The sequence below is a fragment of the Anomaloglossus baeobatrachus genome, chromosome 8 (genome assembly GCF_048569485.1).
Source record: "Anomaloglossus baeobatrachus isolate aAnoBae1 chromosome 8, aAnoBae1.hap1, whole genome shotgun sequence".
In the NCBI taxonomy this organism is placed as follows: Eukaryota; Metazoa; Chordata; class Amphibia; order Anura; family Aromobatidae; genus Anomaloglossus; species Anomaloglossus baeobatrachus.
Genome location: NC_134360.1, coordinates 36,159,463 through 36,180,275, shown reverse-complemented (window position 1 = coordinate 36,180,275; position 20,813 = coordinate 36,159,463). Strand labels below are relative to the sequence as shown.

The window sequence follows — 20,813 nt, the reverse complement described above, 5'->3', positions numbered from 1 at the left end:
TACACACAGATCCACACCATATACATATAGTATATACAGACATACTGTAATACAGGATATAGCGTGTACCTGTATATACAGTATGGATCACTACATGAGCCGGCCGTGGGCAGCATGTTCAGATGCAGTCCTGGTGCTCAGTAGTGACTGGAGGATCCTCTCTCCTCGCGGTGATGTCATTCCTCTCCCGTCCTCACTCTAATGCTGTTCACATTTTGGCCACTAGAGGGCGCTAGTCAGAAGGCGATGAAGCTCACACATTGATATTGGCAAAGATCGAAAGTCACTTTTTTACTAGTTGTATCCAACACAAACGTGAGGACGGAGATGATTCACTAATTACACATTAGAGGATCAGCCTGTGCCTCTTATTCCAACTATTCCAAAAATCCCATATGTGACTAGTAATTGTTCAGCAGCTGCCGGCAGATCCCTCCGTTATTAGGAAGGTCAGGATTTCCAGGGCTGTCTCTTTGCCCGTCTGTCTCTGTCTGTCTGTCTTTTTCTGTCTCTCACTCACACATAAGCTTCTTATACTAACAGTTTATTTTGTTCCTATAGCAACCACTGACAGTTGCTATTAATAGCCCGTATCTCCCAGCTCCATTAAGATTAATGGAGGCAGGGATTTTTAAGAGTAACTGTAAAGCGCGGGGTTAATTTTTCCCGTCAAAACATAGTCTATGACGTTTCCTGGGTCACATGGAGTGTCTGTGAAAAATTTCATGATTGCAAATGCGACGGTGCGGATTCCTTTAGTGGACATACACACACATACATATACTGAGCTTTATATATTAGATAGATGGATATATATACAGTGTGTCCACCCATATCCTGTCCACCGCCAGTAACGTGAGAACGGCGGCAGCTATAGGCATAGAAGTGGTGTCTAGGTATAGTAAAGTATCCATGCGCTACGCAATGAAACCACCTATAGCGCCACCTGGTGGAAAACAACGGAGGTAGCATTTTTATCTCGAAAACGGAACGAGATAGAGAAAAAAAGAGAATTACAAAGTTGTAGGGTATCATCAATTCAATATGAATCGACACCTTGCATACAGAAATGCTATGATTAGAACGTGTAAAACTCACAAGGCTGCGGACGTGAAGCGATACCTCATGGAGACCTTCCTACAAGTCATTGGGTATGGTGGCTGTGTGGAGTGGCCTCCACGCTCACCTGACCTGACCCCATTGGACTTCTTTCTGTGAGGTCACATCAAACAGCAGGTGTATGTGACCCCTCCACCAACATTGCAGGACCTACGACGACGTATCACAGACGCTTGTGCAAACGTGTCACCTACCATATTGTGCAACATGCAGCATGATACAGTATGCTGTGCAGAGTCCAGATGTGCATTGCAGCTGACGGGGGCCACTTTGAGCATCAAAGTTAAATGAGCGCCATATGCGTGACCAGCATTCAATGTTTTGGGGGGGGCATGGGTTTCATATCATAGCATTTCTGTATGCAAGGTGTCGATTCATATTTTCCACCAGGTGGCGCTATAGGTGGTTTCATTGTGTAGCGCATGGCTACTTTACTATACCTAGACACCACTTCTATGCCTATAGCTGCCGCAGTTCTCAAGTTAACGGCGGTGGACAGGATATGGGTGGACATACTGTATATATATATATATAATTGCCTTATTCTGTCTGTCTATCTGTCTGTCTTGCTCCAAAATTGTGTCCTTATGGTGACAAACAGCGGATTGGCCGCTGGGCTCGCCATGGCCCCGCCCCCCCCGCACGGATTGGCCGCTCGGCCTGGACCCGCCCCCTCACGCAATGGACGCTCGCCCCAAACAGCGGATTGGCTGCTGGGCTCGGCATGGCCCCGCCCCCACACACGGATTAGCCGTTCGGCCTGGACCAGCACCCTCATGCATTGGACACTCGCCCCAAACAGCGGATTGGCCGCTGGGCTCGGCATGGCCCCGTCCCCCCACACGGATTTGCCGCTTGGCATGGACCCGCCCCCTCACTCGCCCCAAACAACGGATTGGCCGCTGGGCTCGCTATGGCCCCGCCCCCCCACACGGATTGGACGCTCGCCCCAAACAGCGGATTGGACGCTGGGCTCGGCATGGCCCCGCCCCCACACACGGATTAGCCGCTCGGCCTGGACCCGCCGCTCGGCCTGGACCAGCACCCTCACGCATTGGACACTCGCTCCAAACAGCGGATTGGCCGCTGGGCTCGGCATGGCCCCGTCCCCCCACACGGATTTGCCGCTCGGCATGGACCCGCCCCCTGACACATTGGACGCTCGCCTCCCAGGTGAGCGCATCAAGGTCCTGCAGCGGCGGAACACACACACACGCACACACATAACAACAGACACACACACATCAGATCACACTCACTCTCACACACACCTCACACACATATCAGATCGCACTCACTCTCTCACACACATATCAGATCGCACTCACTCTCACACACACCTCACACACACATCAGATCGCATCCACACACTCACAACTTCCAGTGATATCGCTTGCTTCTCGGCGGCGATACTGTGCGTGCAGTAACCTTCCAGGACCTGCCAGAAGATCACATGGCCAGAAGCATGTGGTATCTCCGGATGTTGTGAGTGTGAGCGCGTATGTACAATATCGTCAATGTGTGTGTGCGTGTATGCGATCGAGTGTGTGCGTGTATGGGGATGGAGCACGATGGGGAATGCGCAGCATGGGGGATGGAGCACGATGGGGAGTGCGCAGTATGGGGATGGAGCACGTTTGGGAGTGCGCAGCATGGGGGATGGAGCACGATGGGGAATGCGCAGCATGGGGGATGGAGCACGATGGGGAGTGCGCAGCATGGGGAATGGAGCACAATGGGGAGTGCGCAGCATGGGGATGGAGCACGTTTGGGAGTGCGCAGCATGGTGGATGGAGCACGATGGGGAATGCGCAGCATTGCAGATGGAGCACAATGGGAAGTGCGCAGCATGGTTGATGGAGCACAATGGGAAGTGTGCAGCATGGCGGATGGAGCACGATGGGGAGTGTGCAGCATGGGGGATGGAGCACGATGGGGGGTGCGCAGCATGGGGGATGGAGCACGATGGGGGGTGCGCAGCATGGGGGATGGAGCACGATGGGGGGTGCGCAGCATGGGGGATGGAGCACGATGGGGGGTGCGCAGCATGGGGGATGGAGCACGATGGGGGGTGCACAGCATGGGGGATGGAGCACGATGGGGGGTGCGCAGCATGGGGGATGGAGCACGATGGGGGGTGCGCAGCATGGGGGATGGAGCACGATGGGGGGTGCACACCTCCCCCCAAAACACACACACACCGCCACACACGCACTGCACAACACACCACACACACACTGGGAACCACAAACACCGCCCTACACAGACACCCACACACACAGACAACGCCGCACACACACAACACCCAACACACAAACACCGCGGCACACACAAATATACGCACATGCCGCACAACACACACATTGCAGAAAACATACCTCCCACCAAAACACACACCCCACACCCACACAAACCGCGCAACACACACACACAACGCTACAGACACACAGCGCTCCACAAACAACGCAACACACACAACGCAACACACAAACAACACCGCTCTCACCCCCCGCCACACCCCTACAACACCCAGAACATGTACAGCGCCCTACACAAACACTTGGTAACTACACACAACATCTATATATATATATAACAAAAATCATACATTAACTACACAATACGTAAATTCTAGAATACCCGATGCGTAGAATCGGGCCACCTTCTAGTATATATATATATATATATATATATATATATATATAGATATATATATATATATATATACATATACATACACTACTCAAAAAATAAAGGGGAACACCAAAATGCAAAATCCTTGTTTAAGTGTTCCCTTTATTTTTTTGAGCAGTGTATATATATATATATATATATATATATATATATAAATTTAATTTTTTTCATCATTATTATTTATTTTTTTGTTATTTCTTCTGTATGTGTGGGAAGTGTAATTTTCATTCCCGGAGAGTGACTTGAGCAGATCTCTTCCAGCGTCGCGTTAGAAGCCAGTCACGTCCTCATCCCGCTTATCAGAGACTGGGATCAAAGTTTACGAGAAAAAGCTGATGCTGCTCATTACCTGGTGATAAACCGTGGGTGCATAAAGGAGTGGCCGCCCCATATAGGACCCCTATTATGGCACTGGGATTTGTGCTCTGGACTGGAGGTAGTGGGATGGTTTACAATTGCATATATAGCAATTCCTCACTGTACAGCCAGTGCTGCGCCCATTACACCCAGTCTCCATTCCTTCTTTTCCATATATAGTGTAAACTACAATTTCCATTAGTTTTGACTATAAGTAGTTGTATGTATCGTCTTATAAAAACCATATATCTTATATGTATTGGGGTTTGTTTAATGCTGCATCCTCAGGTTTACAGATTTGCAACCTCAAGACGTTACCCCCATTATTTGGAATTATCTTAGAATTTGGTCCAATTCGGCCGAAATGGAAAATATCCCCTTGACCCATCCAGGTGTATCAATGCCCTTATGGAAATTTGGGGCATGTTGAAACTTGCGTCAGACGGTGACGTCCTGAAGAAGGCGCCTTCACATCTTATCTGGGGCCGGGTTTATTCATTTACATTGGCGCTGATTGTGTTCATTAAATATTTATACTGTAGAAATTAAGGATTTGTCACCCGTGCGTTTGGAGTTTTGTCATTTGCTCACATGGGCGCTATAATGGGACTCGTCATTCACAGGTGGAAGTGTTTGTGCGTTTTCGGCTATGGACAGGAGCTGTTTTCATCAGTCATGACCCTTATCAAACCCCAAAAGACAAGGCAGTGTCATTCCTCCATAGGCACATAATTAAAGACAGCCAAGCCTGTCTCCTAAGGTAGTGCCCCTCAGTGCTGTGCCATGTAATGCTCCATTTCTCCTGCAGCTTCCCACAATAACTGCTAAAGTCCTGGGGTTTGGGGGGGGGGGTGCTGGTGTGGCGCCCCTGTGGCTTCAGGCGCCACAGTATTCATCGCGGATATGGAGGAGGTTGTCACCAGTAACAACCACAACCACACTCAACCAACACATAACACCGGGGTTCTGTCACTGGGACCGGGCTAGGGTAGGTGTGGGGGTGGCCATCATGAGGTATGGGACCTCATGCCCACTAGTTCAGGAACCCAGGAGGTGGGGCACCTGCAGGGGAAGTAGGAGCTATATGACACACAATAGGCAGTCAGCACCGGACAGTGTCCATGTGAGGTCGCATTCACGAGGAGAGGAGCAGGTAGAGAAACGAACAGTTATGGGGCCCGTGGTCTGTAGCTTGGAGACTCGACCCGGGTTCTTAGGAAAAGAAGGAGAATCTCAGGGTTCGCGGGAAGTGTGGAAAGCCCCCGTGACCCATTCCACGGCCCAGGAGTTGGGGGTGGAGGGAAACCGTCGAAAGGTGATGCACAGAAGGAAACACTGGCCTCGACCTCCAAAGTATCTGGGATCAGCTGGGGCCCATCACAGCGTAGCCCGGCACTCCAGAGGTGGTGTGTGACCAGTGAGTAAAAGACCTTGAACTGCACCGCCTGTGTCGTCCCATCACTGTCAGCGCCATCACCATCGCGCCGCAGCGCTATCAGCGTCTGAGAGACTACAACCATCATCATCCTCCCTGGGGCCTAGTGCTACCTATGGAGAGCTACAACACCCAAGCTGCATCATCATCCGCCCCAGCAGAGAGAGAACCCGCAGCGGCGGCTAATATTGGCCACACACCACAGGTGGCGTCACAAAAAACTACCCCCATCATCCCCCATCCCCGTCTTTATTGACACTGCTGGGGTCACAGAATCGGGCAAGGCCACCGCAGTGACCCAGCAGAAGCACCGTGACCCGGTGATGAGTAACCCCCTGACCCCGTGGGCACGTCTTCCGACTTGCATGGCGACCACCGACCGTGTATCTACAGCCACTGGAAATTACCAAGAAAAGCTGTCCGCCCAGATCAACAGCTAAGCCAGCCCCATTCTCTGTCTGTACATGGACGGTGACAAAGAAGGGGGTCCCCTTTACGCAATCTGACCTGCACCCAGAACATATAATGTGAAGATTGCGGGAACTATATTAGTAAGTTGCATAATTTATTAAGTTAGTGTAACTCTCGCAACAGGAGATGGTAAGGCAGCGAGCCGAAGTGGACCCACTGGACTACAGGGAGGACCTGGGCTTACCCTTTAGTGGAGGGACTTGACTAAGCACCCACAAAAGGCAGACGCCAGGTGCCACTCCCAGAAGCAGTGACCGGACCTGTGGCAGCTGACCCCCTAGGGCAAGGACGGACACAGGTGTAGAGTTTCTAGTGCAGCTGGGACCACCAAGAAGACTGAAGCAGATGGCACGGCCAGGAAGAACGTACAGAGGCACTAGTATAGCTGGGACTCTAGGGGCAGCTGAGGGAGATAGCACGGCCAGGGTGGATGGACACAGTCATTGGTATAGCTGGGACCACCGGGGCGGCTGAGGCAGAGAGCATGGCCAGGGTGGATGGACACAGTCACTGGTACAATAGGGATCATCAGGACAGCTGAGGCAGAAAGCATAGCCAGGGTGAACAGACACAGGGGTACCGACGGGGCCGGGAATTGGGCAAAGGACACTGTACACTTACACAAAGATGCATAGTGGACTTGACAACTAGCTGGCTAGGGAACAAACCACTAACTAACTACATTGATCAGGCACCTGCCCTAGTGGGAAAGTGCCTTAACACTAGAACTACTGGACTCGTGACACCTATATAGAAATACATAGTGCAAAGTAGTCAAAATGACTACCTCAGTAGTTCTAGCGTTAAGTGCCAGTGCCTCTCACTGATAGGCTGAGAGACACTTCTAGTAAATGACATACTGGCTCTTTGAGAGAAGGGCGCGCATGCCCTAGGAGCGCTTCCGGAGGACCTGTGCAGCATGCCAGGCCCTGGGAGGAGGAAGCAGAGAATACCTACGTGGAGAACCACGGGGAATCCAGGCAGCGTGGTGTGGGCCGGTCACGACGGTGAGTTAGTGGGCGTCCCTGCAGAGAGGGGGGCGAGCGGTGCGAGGATGCCGGCACTACAGTTAGGTAAATGTAAGTCTTTTTTTTGCTGGAAATTCCCTTTCATGTAGAAATCATTGGTCTACCAAGGAAGGGGGGGGCACATGGATAATATGTGGTGTCTTCAGCTTTTTCTTTAATTCCATTGTAATACATTTTGGCCAAATCACTCACTGAACATCATCAATAGTAAAATAAATACGATTTTATTTCCTTCATTTCTTTCGAGAGGTCACATATTTTTCTTTAAACTCAGTTCACAGATGAGATTCTCAATGTCACAAATTAAGAAACAATTACAAAAGAAATGCCCATATACATTGGTGAATATTCCAGTCCCGTTTCATAGAAACTATCTGACGAAACGTGCACCAGATTTGAGAAATGCTCTGAATGTCAGAGCGTGAAGAAACAAGATTCTACATTTTACCAATTTAGTAAACATTTAAGCAGCAATGTACAAATTCTATCATCTAAGTATGGGAGTCACATCTAAGTCCCTGGCTTAGACAATGGTTAGAGTGATAAAATTCGGTCGTCAGCAGCCACCACTAGGGGGAGCTCAGGGTCTTATTGTAAATTACTGACCCCACTAAGCTCATCCTAAATTAGAAATGAAAACTGAGGTTTTATTGGAGTCATTACGAGCCTCCACCATGATCCCAAGGTTCACAAGTTATTTTTTTATTTTTGATGCACTTTCTGTGCCATCTGATGGTTGTATTCACTGGCGGACATACCACTTGTTCAGCTGCACCGGGGCCCAGAGGTGAAGGAGGGCCCATGCAGCACAGTTAGTAATGAGGGCAATCGGACCTGTTTGGAGCCCGAGATCAGATTGTCTTCATCCTTCATAAGCGATGCACCAGGGAGTGAGGCTTCATCCTCCAGTGCGGAGCTGATCCCATCATCCCAGTGCTCAGCATTGTGCTGTAGCTGCTGGAGATGATGATGGCTCTAGAGAGGTCACACAAAGAACTGAGGGGCTGCATCAAGGAGCAAAAGGCTAAGGGTGAGTAATGGGAGGCGGTGTTTGCTTTTTTGTTGGCACAGGATAATTTGATGTTCCTACATGGGGGCTGCATGATTGTACAGGAAAGGTGCTGCATATTGGGGAATTGTACAGGAAAGGTGCTGCATATTGGGGAATTGTACAGGAAAGGTGCTGCATATTGGGGAATTGTACAGTAAAGGTGCTGCATATTGGGGAATTGTACAGTAAAGGTGCTGCATATTGGGGAATTGTACAGGAAAGGTGCTGCATACTGGGGCATTGTACAGGGAATGGGATGATTTTACATTTGTAGGTCTGGATGGGGAAAGGGGTCATCTTGTATGTGTGGGGCCGCGTGCTGGAAGGCTGTGCAGGATAGGGGGGGGGTGTTACACACTTGGGGAAGGAGGGTGTGATGTTAGTTGTTGGGGGCTGCCTACTGGGAAGTTGAGTGGGGAAAGGTTAGGTTTACCTGCGTGGGGCTTCAAGCTGGGGGGCTGCATGGGGAAGGGAGTGAAATTGCGTGCCGGGGGGCTGTGTGGTGGAGAGGTGATCTTATATACAGGGGGCTGCATAGGGAAGATGGTTATGTTATATGTTAGCACCCGCGTTCTGGGGCATCTGGATGGGAAGGGGTTATGGTTACTTTTGTTGGGTTACGTGGGGAATTGGGTAATGTTAGGTATGTGGGTAAGTTCTCCCCACCCTACAACTCATATAGCTCTCAGTGTCCTCAACACCCCACAATTCACAATATGGCCCTGATAGAGTCTTCCCCACCACACAATTCACAATATGGCCCTGATACCATCCTTCCCACCCTACAATTCACAATATGGCCCTGATACCATCCTTTCCACCCTACAATTCACAATATGGCCCTGATACCATCCTTCCCACCCCACAATTAATTTTATGGTCTTGATACTGTTTTTGCCACAATTCATTATATGGCCCTGATACTGTCTTCCCCACAATTCATAATACGGCCCTGATGCTGTCCTCCCAACCCCACAATTCATTATATGGTCCTTAGGCCCTTAGTGTCTTTCCCACCTCACAATTCATTATATCATCCTCAGTGTCCACCCCAATGGCCGTCATAGCGTTCTTCCCACCAGACCATATCTATATTTGTAGCTCTGTCACCATAAAAGGAGGGGGGCCCTGGCACAATTTCTTCCACAGGGGCCCCAAGCTGTCAGTGTCCACCCCTGTTTGTACTATACATTTGCGTTTTAGTAGCACCAGTCTTATAACTATTTTTTTTTGTTATTCTTGACTCCTCAAGAGGAGCTATGTCCATTTCGGGGTAATCTCATGATTCCCGCTACAACGTTTGTAAACTCTGGTGTCTACCTGTGGCTCAGTTTGAAGCTTTTGCTTCAGTTTATAGAGTGTGCCCGCATTCTCTACCATATTTTTACGGAACTTTACTTGTGACTTCCACCAAGGGCTGTAATTCCACTGCAACACTCGCTTTCGAGTTTACAGATTCCGACGCGTCCCTGCCGGAGAGTTTCTCCCGGATTTTGTTACACTCTCTCTTCAATTGCCTTTGGCCAAGTTTCTTGGCATTGACCCCCGCAATTTCCTTTAAAAACTTTTCAAGACATAACGGTAAATTGTAGACAGCGACTGAGTTGAATGGTTCGGGGACACAGACCAGTGAGGAAGGGCTGAGAGTGGTAACAATATATCTATCCAAGTCCCTCTTTTTGCAAAAATCGGGTTCCACGCAGTTTAGCACAGCTCCAAATGATTGGTATGGATCCAGGTCGTTGCGTAGTGTCGCCTCCTGGTCCTTCCATGATTTATACTTCTCTCCGGCACCTTCGGAGAAGAGGAGGATGATCAAGCCGTTCCTCTTAAAAACAGCGTCTTTCTCTTCATGGTACCAAACCAGGGGGCCAATTTCACTCATCTTCATGCGATGCCACTGGTCCAAGACCACATCCAATTGGAGACCCTTCAAAGAAGAGGCAAAAACCCGCACAAGGTTTTCATATTCTTGGTTGTCAGGAGAATAAAGGATCAAAATTCTACGGTTATTGAAGATTTCACCTGAGAAGACAAAAAAAAGTTGCTTTCGTTAAAATATATGAGACTTAAAACCACAAGCACTTGCTCCCAAGCTGTATTTAGGGCGTCACGGTGGCTCAGTGGTTAGCACTGCAGTCTTGCTGTATTTAGGGCGGCACGGTGGCTCAGTGGTTAGTACTGCAGTCTTGTGGTGGCTCAGTGGTTAGCACTGCAGTCTTGTGGTGGCTCAGTGGTTAGCACTTCAGTCTTGTGGTGGCTCAGTGGTTAGCACTGCAGTCTTGCAACGCTGGGGTCCTGGGTTCAAATCCCACCAAGGACACCATCTGCAAGGAGTTTGTATGTTCTCCCCGTGTTTGTGTGGGTTTCCTCCGGGTTCTCCGGTTTCCTCCCACACTCTAAAGACATACAGATAGGGACTCTAGATTGTGAGCCCCAATGGGGACAGTGTTTCCAATGTATGTAAAGTGCTGTGGAATTAATAGTGCTATATAAATTAATAAATATTATTATTATTACTATTTAAGGGGTGAAGAAGATGGCGTGACGTATCCTTGAGGGAAACCAATGTGACATTAGCCACACGCATACTCTGGGATATGATCTACTGCAAGATCCTAACATTCCTTCTATGTCACACAGTGACTACCAGGGTTCTTTCAGGTATAAGGGAACTCCCGGTGAGCGATGCAACACACAGAGTATGCAGGGAACATGATATAGCAGTGTGCCCTGGCGTTAAAGTGAGGGGAGTGAGGTCACCTCCTGCCACTCACCTGAGTCTGTACCCTACACTCACTAACGTCCGTATATGGGTCTCCCCCCCCCCCATCACCGTCACATGCGTAGGCCCTTGCTCACTCTGAACTCACCCTAGCTAGTGAGAAGGCCAGCAAGAGCACTAGTCTCACCACTACAATGATACAACACAAGGAAATGGAGACAGGAAGGGGTAAAATAGACATAAAAGGAAAACACTCCAAGGTCCTCCAATGCAGCTAAACACCCCAGCTGCAATTGTCACGACTCCTCAGCTTCTTCCAGAGACTGGCTCCTACTACAGTTGTCAGCATAAAAATGTCATTCTATAACCAGACACAAAAAGGAAAACACTCAATGCTCCTCCAAAGCAGCTAAACACCACAGCTGCAATTTTCCCGACTCCTCAGCTTCTTCCAGAGACTGGCTCCTTCTAAAGTCGTCAGCATAAAAATGTCATTCTATAACCAGACACAAAAAGGAAAACACTCAATGCTCCTCCAATGCAGCTAAACACCACAGCTGCAATTTTACCGACTCCTCAGCTTCTTCCAGAGACTGGCTCCTTCCAAAGTGGTCGGCATAAGAATGAAGATTCTATAACTAGCATTATATGGTAAGATGTGACCTTTTATAGCAAAGAGAAGTGGTTACAAAGACCTGCACCAGAGATTAAGGCTACAAAGGACAGCCCAATAGGAAAGAGTCCATAACCCCTACAGCAGTAAAAGAGAGTAGATTCACTCAAACATAAACTTCAGATCTGCACATAATAAGGCGTTGTGACCTTCTGGTCCCAAACTCGCCAGAGATCTCCCAAGAGTGGGATGCACCCATGACAGTCTGCCACTAGGCCAAAAACATCCTCTTACTACCACTGTCCCACCAGGGCTTAAAAAAATGGATGGTTTTGCCCAGAACGAAAATGCAATGGTCTGTAACCACTTAATCTGCTGCATAATCTACAATTTGAATGTGGCCAGAACTAGAGAGCAAAAAAAGAGTGACAACCGTTGCGTGGCACTCGAGTAGTTGGTCGGCGCTTTGCTGTGCCCCCCCACCTCCCCCGCCCCATCAGTCTGCAGCTCTTTTAACATGAACTGAAGACCTTCCCAGGCTAAAAAGCAGCAAATATAACCACTTGCTGCAAGACATCATGGGATTGCTTTTTAAAGGGATTGTCCGGAGAAAGTTTTCACGTGTCCACAGAATAGGTAGATCGGGGAAGGTGGGGTCTTTAAAAGAATAAACACAATGATACACTTCTAGGAATTTACAATAACAAGATAAGATCTGTATTCAGGGAAACTAATTGTTGATTTTGGGAAATCTTATTTATTATTCTGAAATTCACTGAACACATTAGTCAATTTGTAAGGAGTATGCAACATACAACATTAGACTTAATACTTACTGAGAGATTGTTCTGTGGTCACCGACTTTATCCACTCTGCAAAAAAACAAGAAACAAAATCATTAAAGAAAAAATTTAAAAAAAAAATAAAAAAATATATGTATATATATGTTTATATATATCGATATAGATATATATATATGTATATATCTAAAAATCTATACATATGCACATATATATGTATTTATATATATATATATATATATATTTTATATATAAGTATATATATATATACTTTATATATAAGTATATATTATAAATATATATATATATATAATATATTTTTATATATATATATATAGATATATATATACGGTATATATATATAAATATATATTTTATATATATATATAATATATACTTATATATAAAATATATATATATATATATATATACTTATATATAAAATAAATATAAATATATATATATATATATATATATATATATATATATATATATTGGCTCTGGCGATGGACTGATGTTGCCTGGAATTGCTGCAATCAGCAATTACCGTAATTTTTTCTGACAGCGGCCACTGGAGGAGAAATGTAGTATTACATGATGAATTCACAATACGCTATGAAACTTACTTTTGAGATTTTCATTTTTTAGAAGTAAAATCAGCACAAAGCAGGCAACGGCCAAGAGGCTCAATGCCCGGGACCAATTCCATCTGGATCTTTCATCTGAAGAAACAGAAATAAGAATAAAGAAAATAACTTTTCTAAATCTTGTGTAACACACCGATAAAGTTATCCTCCAGTGCAGGCAATAGACTGAGAGGTGTAGAAAACCGTGGCTGCATTATGTAAATGAAATAAAACCACCACCCCACCTGGTTGGGAGTGGTATTACAGCTCAGCTCTATTCATTTTAGTGCTAGTCGTCCGTTCTAATTTCTATTCTGGAAAACTCCTTCAAATATTATATATATATATATATATATATATATATATATACTAGCTGTAGTACCCGGCATTGCCCGGGATAGTAACTAAGTGTCTCTCTGTCTCTCTGCCATTCTACCTGTCTGTCTGTCTCTTTGTCTCTGTCTTTCATTGTCTGTCTCTGTCCGTTGGTCTCTGTCTGTTTCTGTCTGTGTCTGCCTCTCTGTTTGTCTCTCTCTCTCTATCTGTTTGTCTGTCTGACTCTCTCTGTCTGTCTCTCTATCTATCTCTGTTTGTCTGTCTGACTCTATGTCTGTCACCTGTCTGTCTCTCTCTGTCTGTCTCTGTCTGTCTCAGTGTGTCTCAGTGTGTGTCTGTTTGTCTCTCTGTGTCTCTTTCTCTCTGTGTGTCTGTCTCTCTGTGTGTCTGTGTGTGTCTCTGTCTCTCCCCGATATCATATTACCTCACACATAAGCTTCTTATACTAAGAATGTCCTTCACAGCTCCTATTACTGACCTGTAGCTCCCAACTCCATTGACTTTAATGTAATCAGGTTTTTTGCTGAATAATTGTAAAGTGCGGGATTGAATTTTCCCCTCAAAACATAGTCTATGACGATCCTTGAGTCATCGGTGGCTGTGCAAAATTTTGTGTAAATGTGACGCTGCGGATTCCTTTAATACATACATGCATACACATATACATACACAAACACACACACACACACACACACACAGACATATAGATTCAGCTTTATATTATACTAGCAGTAGTACCTGGTGTCACCTGGGATAGTAACTGTCTCTCTGTCTCTCTCCCAGTCTCTGTATGTGTGTTCTATCTCTCTGTCTGTATTTGTATCAGTCTGTCTCCATCTCTGTGTTTGTCTGTCTCTATCTCTGTGTCTGTCTCTATGTGTGTGTCTGTCTGTCTGTCTCTTTGCCCGGCTGTCTCTTTGCCCGGCTGTCTCTTTGCCCGGCTGTCTCTGTCTGTCTATCCCTCTGTCTCTATCCCCGTCTGTCTGTCTGTCTGTCTCTTTCCCTGTCTCCCTCTCTCTGTCCCTCTCTCTGTCTGTCTTTTTCTGTCTCTCTCTATCCGTCTCTCCACCGGCATCCTATTAGCTCACACATAAGCTTCTTATACTAACAGTTTATTTTGTTCCTATAGCAACCACTGACAGTTGCTATTAATAGCCTCTAGATCCCACCTCCATTCAGTTTGAGGCAGGATTTTTGAAGAGTAACTAAAGCGCGGGGTTACAGTTTCCCACCCAAACAGTCTATGACGTTCCCTGAGTCACATGGGGCGTCTGTGCAAAATTTTGTGATTGTACATGCGACGGTGAAATTTCCTTTCAAATCAAATCTTTATTTTTATATATAGCGCTAACATATTCTGCAGCGCTTTACATACATCAGGAACACTGTCCCCATTGGGGCTCACAATCTAAAGTCCCTATCTGTATGTCTTTAGCGGATATACATACATACATACACTGAGCTTTATATATGAGATTTTATATATATATATATATATATATATATATATATATATATATATATATTACATATATACAGTGTGTGTATATATATATAATAAAATGTTAATTTGGTAAATATTTACTTCTTTATTGCTGCTGTTGTATATATATAATAGTTTCTGTTAGTAGTTTGCATGCTGTAAATTCATTCATACAGGGCGTGGGCGGCGTCTTTTCATGATGATGTATGTGGGAAAAAGTGAAAGGGAAAGATATGTTTCCGAGAAATGATATAGTACAAGGAAACTGAGGCATGAGGCTCGGGGGCGAGAAGGTTTTCCCTTTTTATTGACTTTGGTTTGCATCGCTGATAGTGGATAAGTCCCGTCTATGGCCGAGTTCACATTAGACATTTATAGGGATCAGATAAAATCTGTGCTATATGCGCCCCCCCTCGCTCTGGTACTGGCGTGCCCCTCCCGGGACAAAAAGCCTTGTCTTTTACTAAGATCTTACAGCCGATTCCTCACCCTCTTACTTGCTGACAAGAATGGGACAAACCACGGCTGCCCCTTCTCTTCGAGGTCTCCTTACGAGGGTCCGCCTCGCTGCTATGTACCCCCCGGAGGAGATTTATCAATAATGTGGAGAGATGTAACATTTCTCAAGTTACGATTATTGCCCCAAATTTATAAAAAATAGTGAAATAGTGAAGTGATACATTTGAAGCCGCACAGCCAAACTGTAATTTTTTTTCTACTTTTTTGGGGGGTAAAAAGGGTAGAAAAAGTGAATAAAATATAATATAAAATCGATCAATAATATAACAAAAAGTGTAATAAATAATAATAATATAAAAACAAAATTAGAGAAAGTGTCTCTGTCATGAAATTTCACAATATAAGGTGAATACAGTAAGAAATAGCTATTAGACCTGATGTGGCTGGTGTACTTATTTTGCAAGTCCATGACAGCATGGCTGTAAACTCCTACTTTGCTCATCTAGGTTGATTAGCTGTCAGGCTGTGTGGGCGGGGACTGATTAGCTGTCAGGCTGGGTGGGCGGGGACTGATTAGCTGTCAGGCTGGGTGGGCGGGGACTGATTAGCTGTCAGGCTGGGTGGGCGGGGACTGAACAGCTGTCAGGATGGGTGGGCAGGGACTGAACAGCTGTCAGGATGGGTGGCGGGGACTGAACAGCTGTCAGGATGGGTGGGTGGGGACTGAACAGCTGTCAGGATTGGTGGGCGGGGACTGATTAGCTGTCAGGATGGGTGGGCGGGGACTGAACAGCTGTCAGGATGGGTGGGCGGAGACTGAACAACTGTCAGGCTGGGTGGGCGGAGACTTATTAGCTGTCAGGATGGGTGGGCGGAGACTGATTAGCTGTCAGGTTGGATAGGCGGGGACTGATTAGCTGTCAGGCTGGGTGGGCGGAAACTGATTAGCTGTCAGGATGGGTGGGCGGGGACTGATTAGCTGTCAGGCTGGGTGGGTGGGGACTGATTAGCTGTCAGGCTGGGTGGGCGGAGACTGATTAGCTGTCAGGCTGGGTGGGTGGGGACTGATTAGCTGTCAGGCTGGGTGGGTGGGGACTGATTAGCTGTCAGGCTGGGTGGGCGGAGACTGATTAGCTGTCAGGCTGGGTGGGCGGGGACTGATTAGCTGTCAGGCTGGGTGGGTGGGGACTGATTAGCTGTCAGGCTGGGTGGGTGGGAACTGATTAGCTGTCAGGCTGGGTGGGCGGGGACTGATTAGCTGTCAGGCTGGGTGGGCGGGGACTGATTAGCTGTCAGGCTGGGTGGGCGGGGACTGATTAGCTGTCAGGCTGGGTGGGCGGGGACTGATTAGCTGTCAGGCTGGGTGGGTGGGGACTGATTAGCTGTCAGGATGGGTGGGCGGGGACTGATTAGCTGTCAGGCTGGGTGGGCAGGGACTGATTAGCTGTCAGGCTGGGTGGGCAGAGCATAAATTCTAATTTTAATATAAGGAATACACAGCCATGCTGACATGGATTTTTGCAGTAAGTACACCCGCCTCATCAGGTCTAAATTGGTATTTAATGCAGTGTGTATTGTGAAATCTGGTGACGGATCCACTTTAATAAAATTGATACCATAATGAATCACATATTAACTCTGCTTAGTAGCTCTCCCCATCGTCCCCGGCTGCTCCCAGCTGTGTTGCTTCCTCTTTTTCTCTTGGCTGCTCGGTTGTGTAAGGTTTGGGGTCAGTAACGAGTCGGAATGTACAATAAACGGAAGCAAATACCGCGCAGAGTTCCCTCCAGCCACACGGACCGGACCGGGCGAGGACTGAAGCGTCTGATTGGACGACGCTGGATCCTGCACGGACAATTGCTGGAGTGGTGGAGATCGTATAGTGAGGCGTTACTGTATGATCCGGGCGGGCGACATCTCACATCACTACATGACCGATTGTTTATGATAAATCAGGTTTTTCTGCCGATCCGCTCCTATTGGCCGGCCGCTATGTGACGTCGCTGTGACGCCAAACGTCCCTCCCCCTTGAGGAAGTGGATGTTCGCCGCCCACAGCGAGGTCGCTCAGCAGGGAAGTACGTGCGACAGGGGTTAACGACTTTGTGCGACACGGGCAGCGATTTGCCCGTGACACACAAACGACGGGGGCGGGTACGATCGCACGATAGATCATATCGTGTGACACCCGCATTACTTCCTATTCTTCACATGGTCATAAGCAGCACCAGACTGACAGACCGTACTCATTGTATATAAGCATCATATAAGTATGCTGTAATCTGGGAAAGGAGAGGAGGAGGAGGAGGTGAGCTGTGACATCACCTATTGTGAATGGTGGAACCTGGGTTATCTACTGTCTATAGAGGAGTTATCAGTCATTGTACAGGAGGAGGAGGTGAGCTGTGACATCACCTATTGTGAATGGTGGAACCTGGGTTATCAGTCATTGTACAGGAGGAGAAGGAGGTGAGCTGTGACATCACCTATTGTGAATGGTGGAGCCTGGGTTATCTACTGTATATAGAGGTGTTATCAGTCATTATACAGGAAGAGGAGGTGAGCTGTGACATCACCTATTTTCAATGGTGGATCCTGTGTTATCTCCTTTATATCAGTTATTGTACAGGAGGAGGAGGAGGTGAGCTGTGACATCACCTATTTTGAATGGTGGGTCCTGTGCAATCTACTATATATAGAGGGGTTATCAGTCATTGTACAGGAGGGGGAGGAGGTGAGCTGTGACATCAACTATTGTGAATAGTGGATCCTGTGCTATCTACTGTACAGAGGTTTTATCATTCATTGTACAGGAAGAGGAGGAGGTGAGCTGTGACATCATCTATTGTGGATCCTGTGTTATGTACTGTATATAGAGGTGTTATCAGTCATTGTACAGGAGAGGGAGGAGGTGAGCTGTGACATCACCTATCGTGAATGGTGAATTCTGTATTATCTACTGTATATAGAGGTGTTATCAGTCATTGTACAGGAGGGGGAGCAGGTGAGATGTGATATTGCCTACTGTGAATGGTGGATCCTCTGTTATCTAGTGTATATATAGGTGTTATGAGTCATTGTACAGGAGGGGGAGCAGGTGAGCTGTGAATGGTAGATGAGATGAGCTGTTTCCTGAACAGTTGGCTGATGTATATGAATATACTGCTTTATACTTACACTTATCTACGTCGCAGATGTAAAACTCATGATTTTCATCTGGTTTGATGATCTATAAAGAAATAGATTACATGAACGGCTGCTCGTCTCGCGGTCCCATCTCAACAGATGCATCATTATGACACCATTAACCACGTGTTCAAGGCCGTTCCATGTTTACTGTAATTAAGTTTCGCAGTTTTCTAATATACCTTTTCTTTGTCATTTTCAAGAACTCTGTTTGCAGTCAGTGACTGGGAACATTACTCATTACATTGCAGAGGTTTCTATATTGACTGATACATTGTAGAAAACAATCTGGAGATATTCTTGTAGCAACATTTTAATGATAGCAATAATGAGCCATGAGAAGTATTAAAGGGAATCTGTCAGCAGGTTTTTGCTACCTCATCTGAGAGCAGCATGATGCAGAAAAAGAGACTCTGAATCCAGCGATGTGTCACTTAGATTACTGGGTGCAGCCGTTCTGACACAATCAGAGCAGAGCTGAGAAAGCTGCCCTCACCCCCACCAGGCTCTCTATGTGCAATGTCTATAGACAGTGAGCTGCTAATCACAGTAGGGGACAGACCAGACTAGCTGACCTAGTCCAGCAATGATAATCTCTTGAAGCTAAAACAAACATTGCAGATAAACTACAGCACACAATGTGATAAGCGATGCATTGTTGAAATCTGTGTGTTAACCCCTACAGCACACAGTTTTCAGATTATATAGCAAAAACCTACTGACAGATTCCCTTTAAGGCCATGTGGGCTTTTATTCCTCCAGATGTCAACAAGAACGTTATTGTTCACTGACAACAAGCAGAGGACTTAATATATTTTATGCTTAGACTCGTAGAACTTTTCAATAATTAAACTTTATTGACAGAATAATATGAACAGATGGTTCTTACCTTCATACATTCACCTGCGATGATCTCCTCCACTATCTTCTGGTCTAGGAATCCAGTGTCTTTTCTCACCTGGAGGGAGATTGGGGGTCATAATCACCAATGTATCACTTTTACTATAATTGTCCATAATCAATAACCCAATCTCCATCTCCATGGATGTAGACAATGGACATCAAAAGTACAAAGTCTCACCAGAAACCCGAACAATGGGATCAGATCTGGTATCTGAACCAGATGTGTCCCTAAATTTTCTAGGTTGACACGCACAATAGTTTAGGGAGGAGAACAAAAGACCGCCAATGTCAGAGAAGCCTGGGCAAAAGGTGAGGAGCAAATTAACCATTGTGGACCATTGTGGATCGCCAACTGCTGCTCTATGGCTCCCACCTTAATTGGGAACTTGTAAGTGAACTTCCAGTTCCTCCTTTTCTCCTGCCTTTGATGTATATTTTTGTCAGGTCTATGCCATCAGCCTCACCTAGCTAAAATCTTGTTTAAGTGCCATTACTTCTTTGCCCAATACGCTGCCCCTGTGTCACGGGTGACAGACAGTCATGTGGTTTCTGGCAATAGAAGGTCACAGCGTTTGGCTGCACAGAATACTCCCTGACTTTCTATTGTTCCTGCTGTTTGTATTAATTGTACTAGGTAGCTTAACATCTCTTCCCCTTTAGGACCCAGTGGAGATCTCCTTCCATCCAGCTGCTGATTATCAGTATTTCTCTTGTGCTTAAATACTCCCATCTTCCCTGGACTAGTGCTAGTGATATTATTCAGTTCATTCAAGCTCTGGTTGCAAGCAGGTGGCTTGTACTCCTCTGTGGTATTGTTGCTGAAACTTTGCTGATCTTCTACCTGAGTCATCTGTGGATGTTGACATGCATTTTCCCCCTGTGTGTCCTCCTCATGTCTTTAGTGTTTAGCGGGGTTGACGAAGAGTTCATCCCACCCGTTCACAATTTATGGTCCAGCACTAGGGTCAGGTATCCTGCTCGGCGCATAGGTGTGGAACCTATCTAGGGTGGTGAGGGACCCCAGGACCAGCAGTAGGGTCAGGTATCCTGCCCGGGGCATAGGTGCGGAACCTATCTAGGGTGGTGAGGGACCCCAGGACCAGCAGTAGGGTCCGGTTTCCTGCCCGGCGCATAGGTGCGGAACCTATCTAGGGTGGTGAGGGACCCTAGGGACCAGCAGTAGGCTCAGGTATCCGGCTCGGTGTATAGGTGCGGAACCTATCTAGGGTGGTGAAGGACCCTAGGGACCAGCAGTAAGGTCAGGTATACGGCTCGGCGTATAGGTAGGGAACCTATCTAGGGTGGTGAGGGACCCCAGGGAATAGCAGTAAGATCATGTATCTGGCTTGGCGCATAGGTGCGGAACCTATTTAGGGTGGTGAGGGACCCTAGGGACCAGCAGTAAGGTCAGGTATACGGCTCGGCGTATAGGTGGGGAACCTATCTAGGGTGGTGAGGGACCCCAGGGAATAGCAGTAAGATCATGTATCTGGCTTGGCGCATAGGTGCGGAACCTATTTAGGGTGGT

At 46.8% G+C, this 20,813-nt stretch overlaps 1 protein-coding gene across 1 annotated transcript in view; it reads right to left on the bottom strand.

The window, feature by feature from the left end:
- Positions 1-7,312: 7,312 nt before the first annotated feature.
- The window catches only part of IL17RC (interleukin 17 receptor C), a 72,796-nt gene continuing 59,295 nt past the window's right edge, over positions 7,313-20,813 (bottom strand). The window contains exons 15-19 of the mRNA XM_075320717.1: positions 19,272-19,340; positions 18,374-18,425; positions 12,920-13,015; positions 12,330-12,365; positions 7,313-10,180 (exon numbers count right to left, since the gene is read on the bottom strand). Coding sequence (XP_075176832.1) covers positions 9,540-10,180; positions 12,330-12,365; positions 12,920-13,015; positions 18,374-18,425; positions 19,272-19,340 — 894 coding nt within the window. The 3' untranslated portion in view covers positions 7,313-9,539. The remainder of the gene's footprint in view (positions 10,181-12,329; positions 12,366-12,919; positions 13,016-18,373; positions 18,426-19,271; positions 19,341-20,813) is intronic.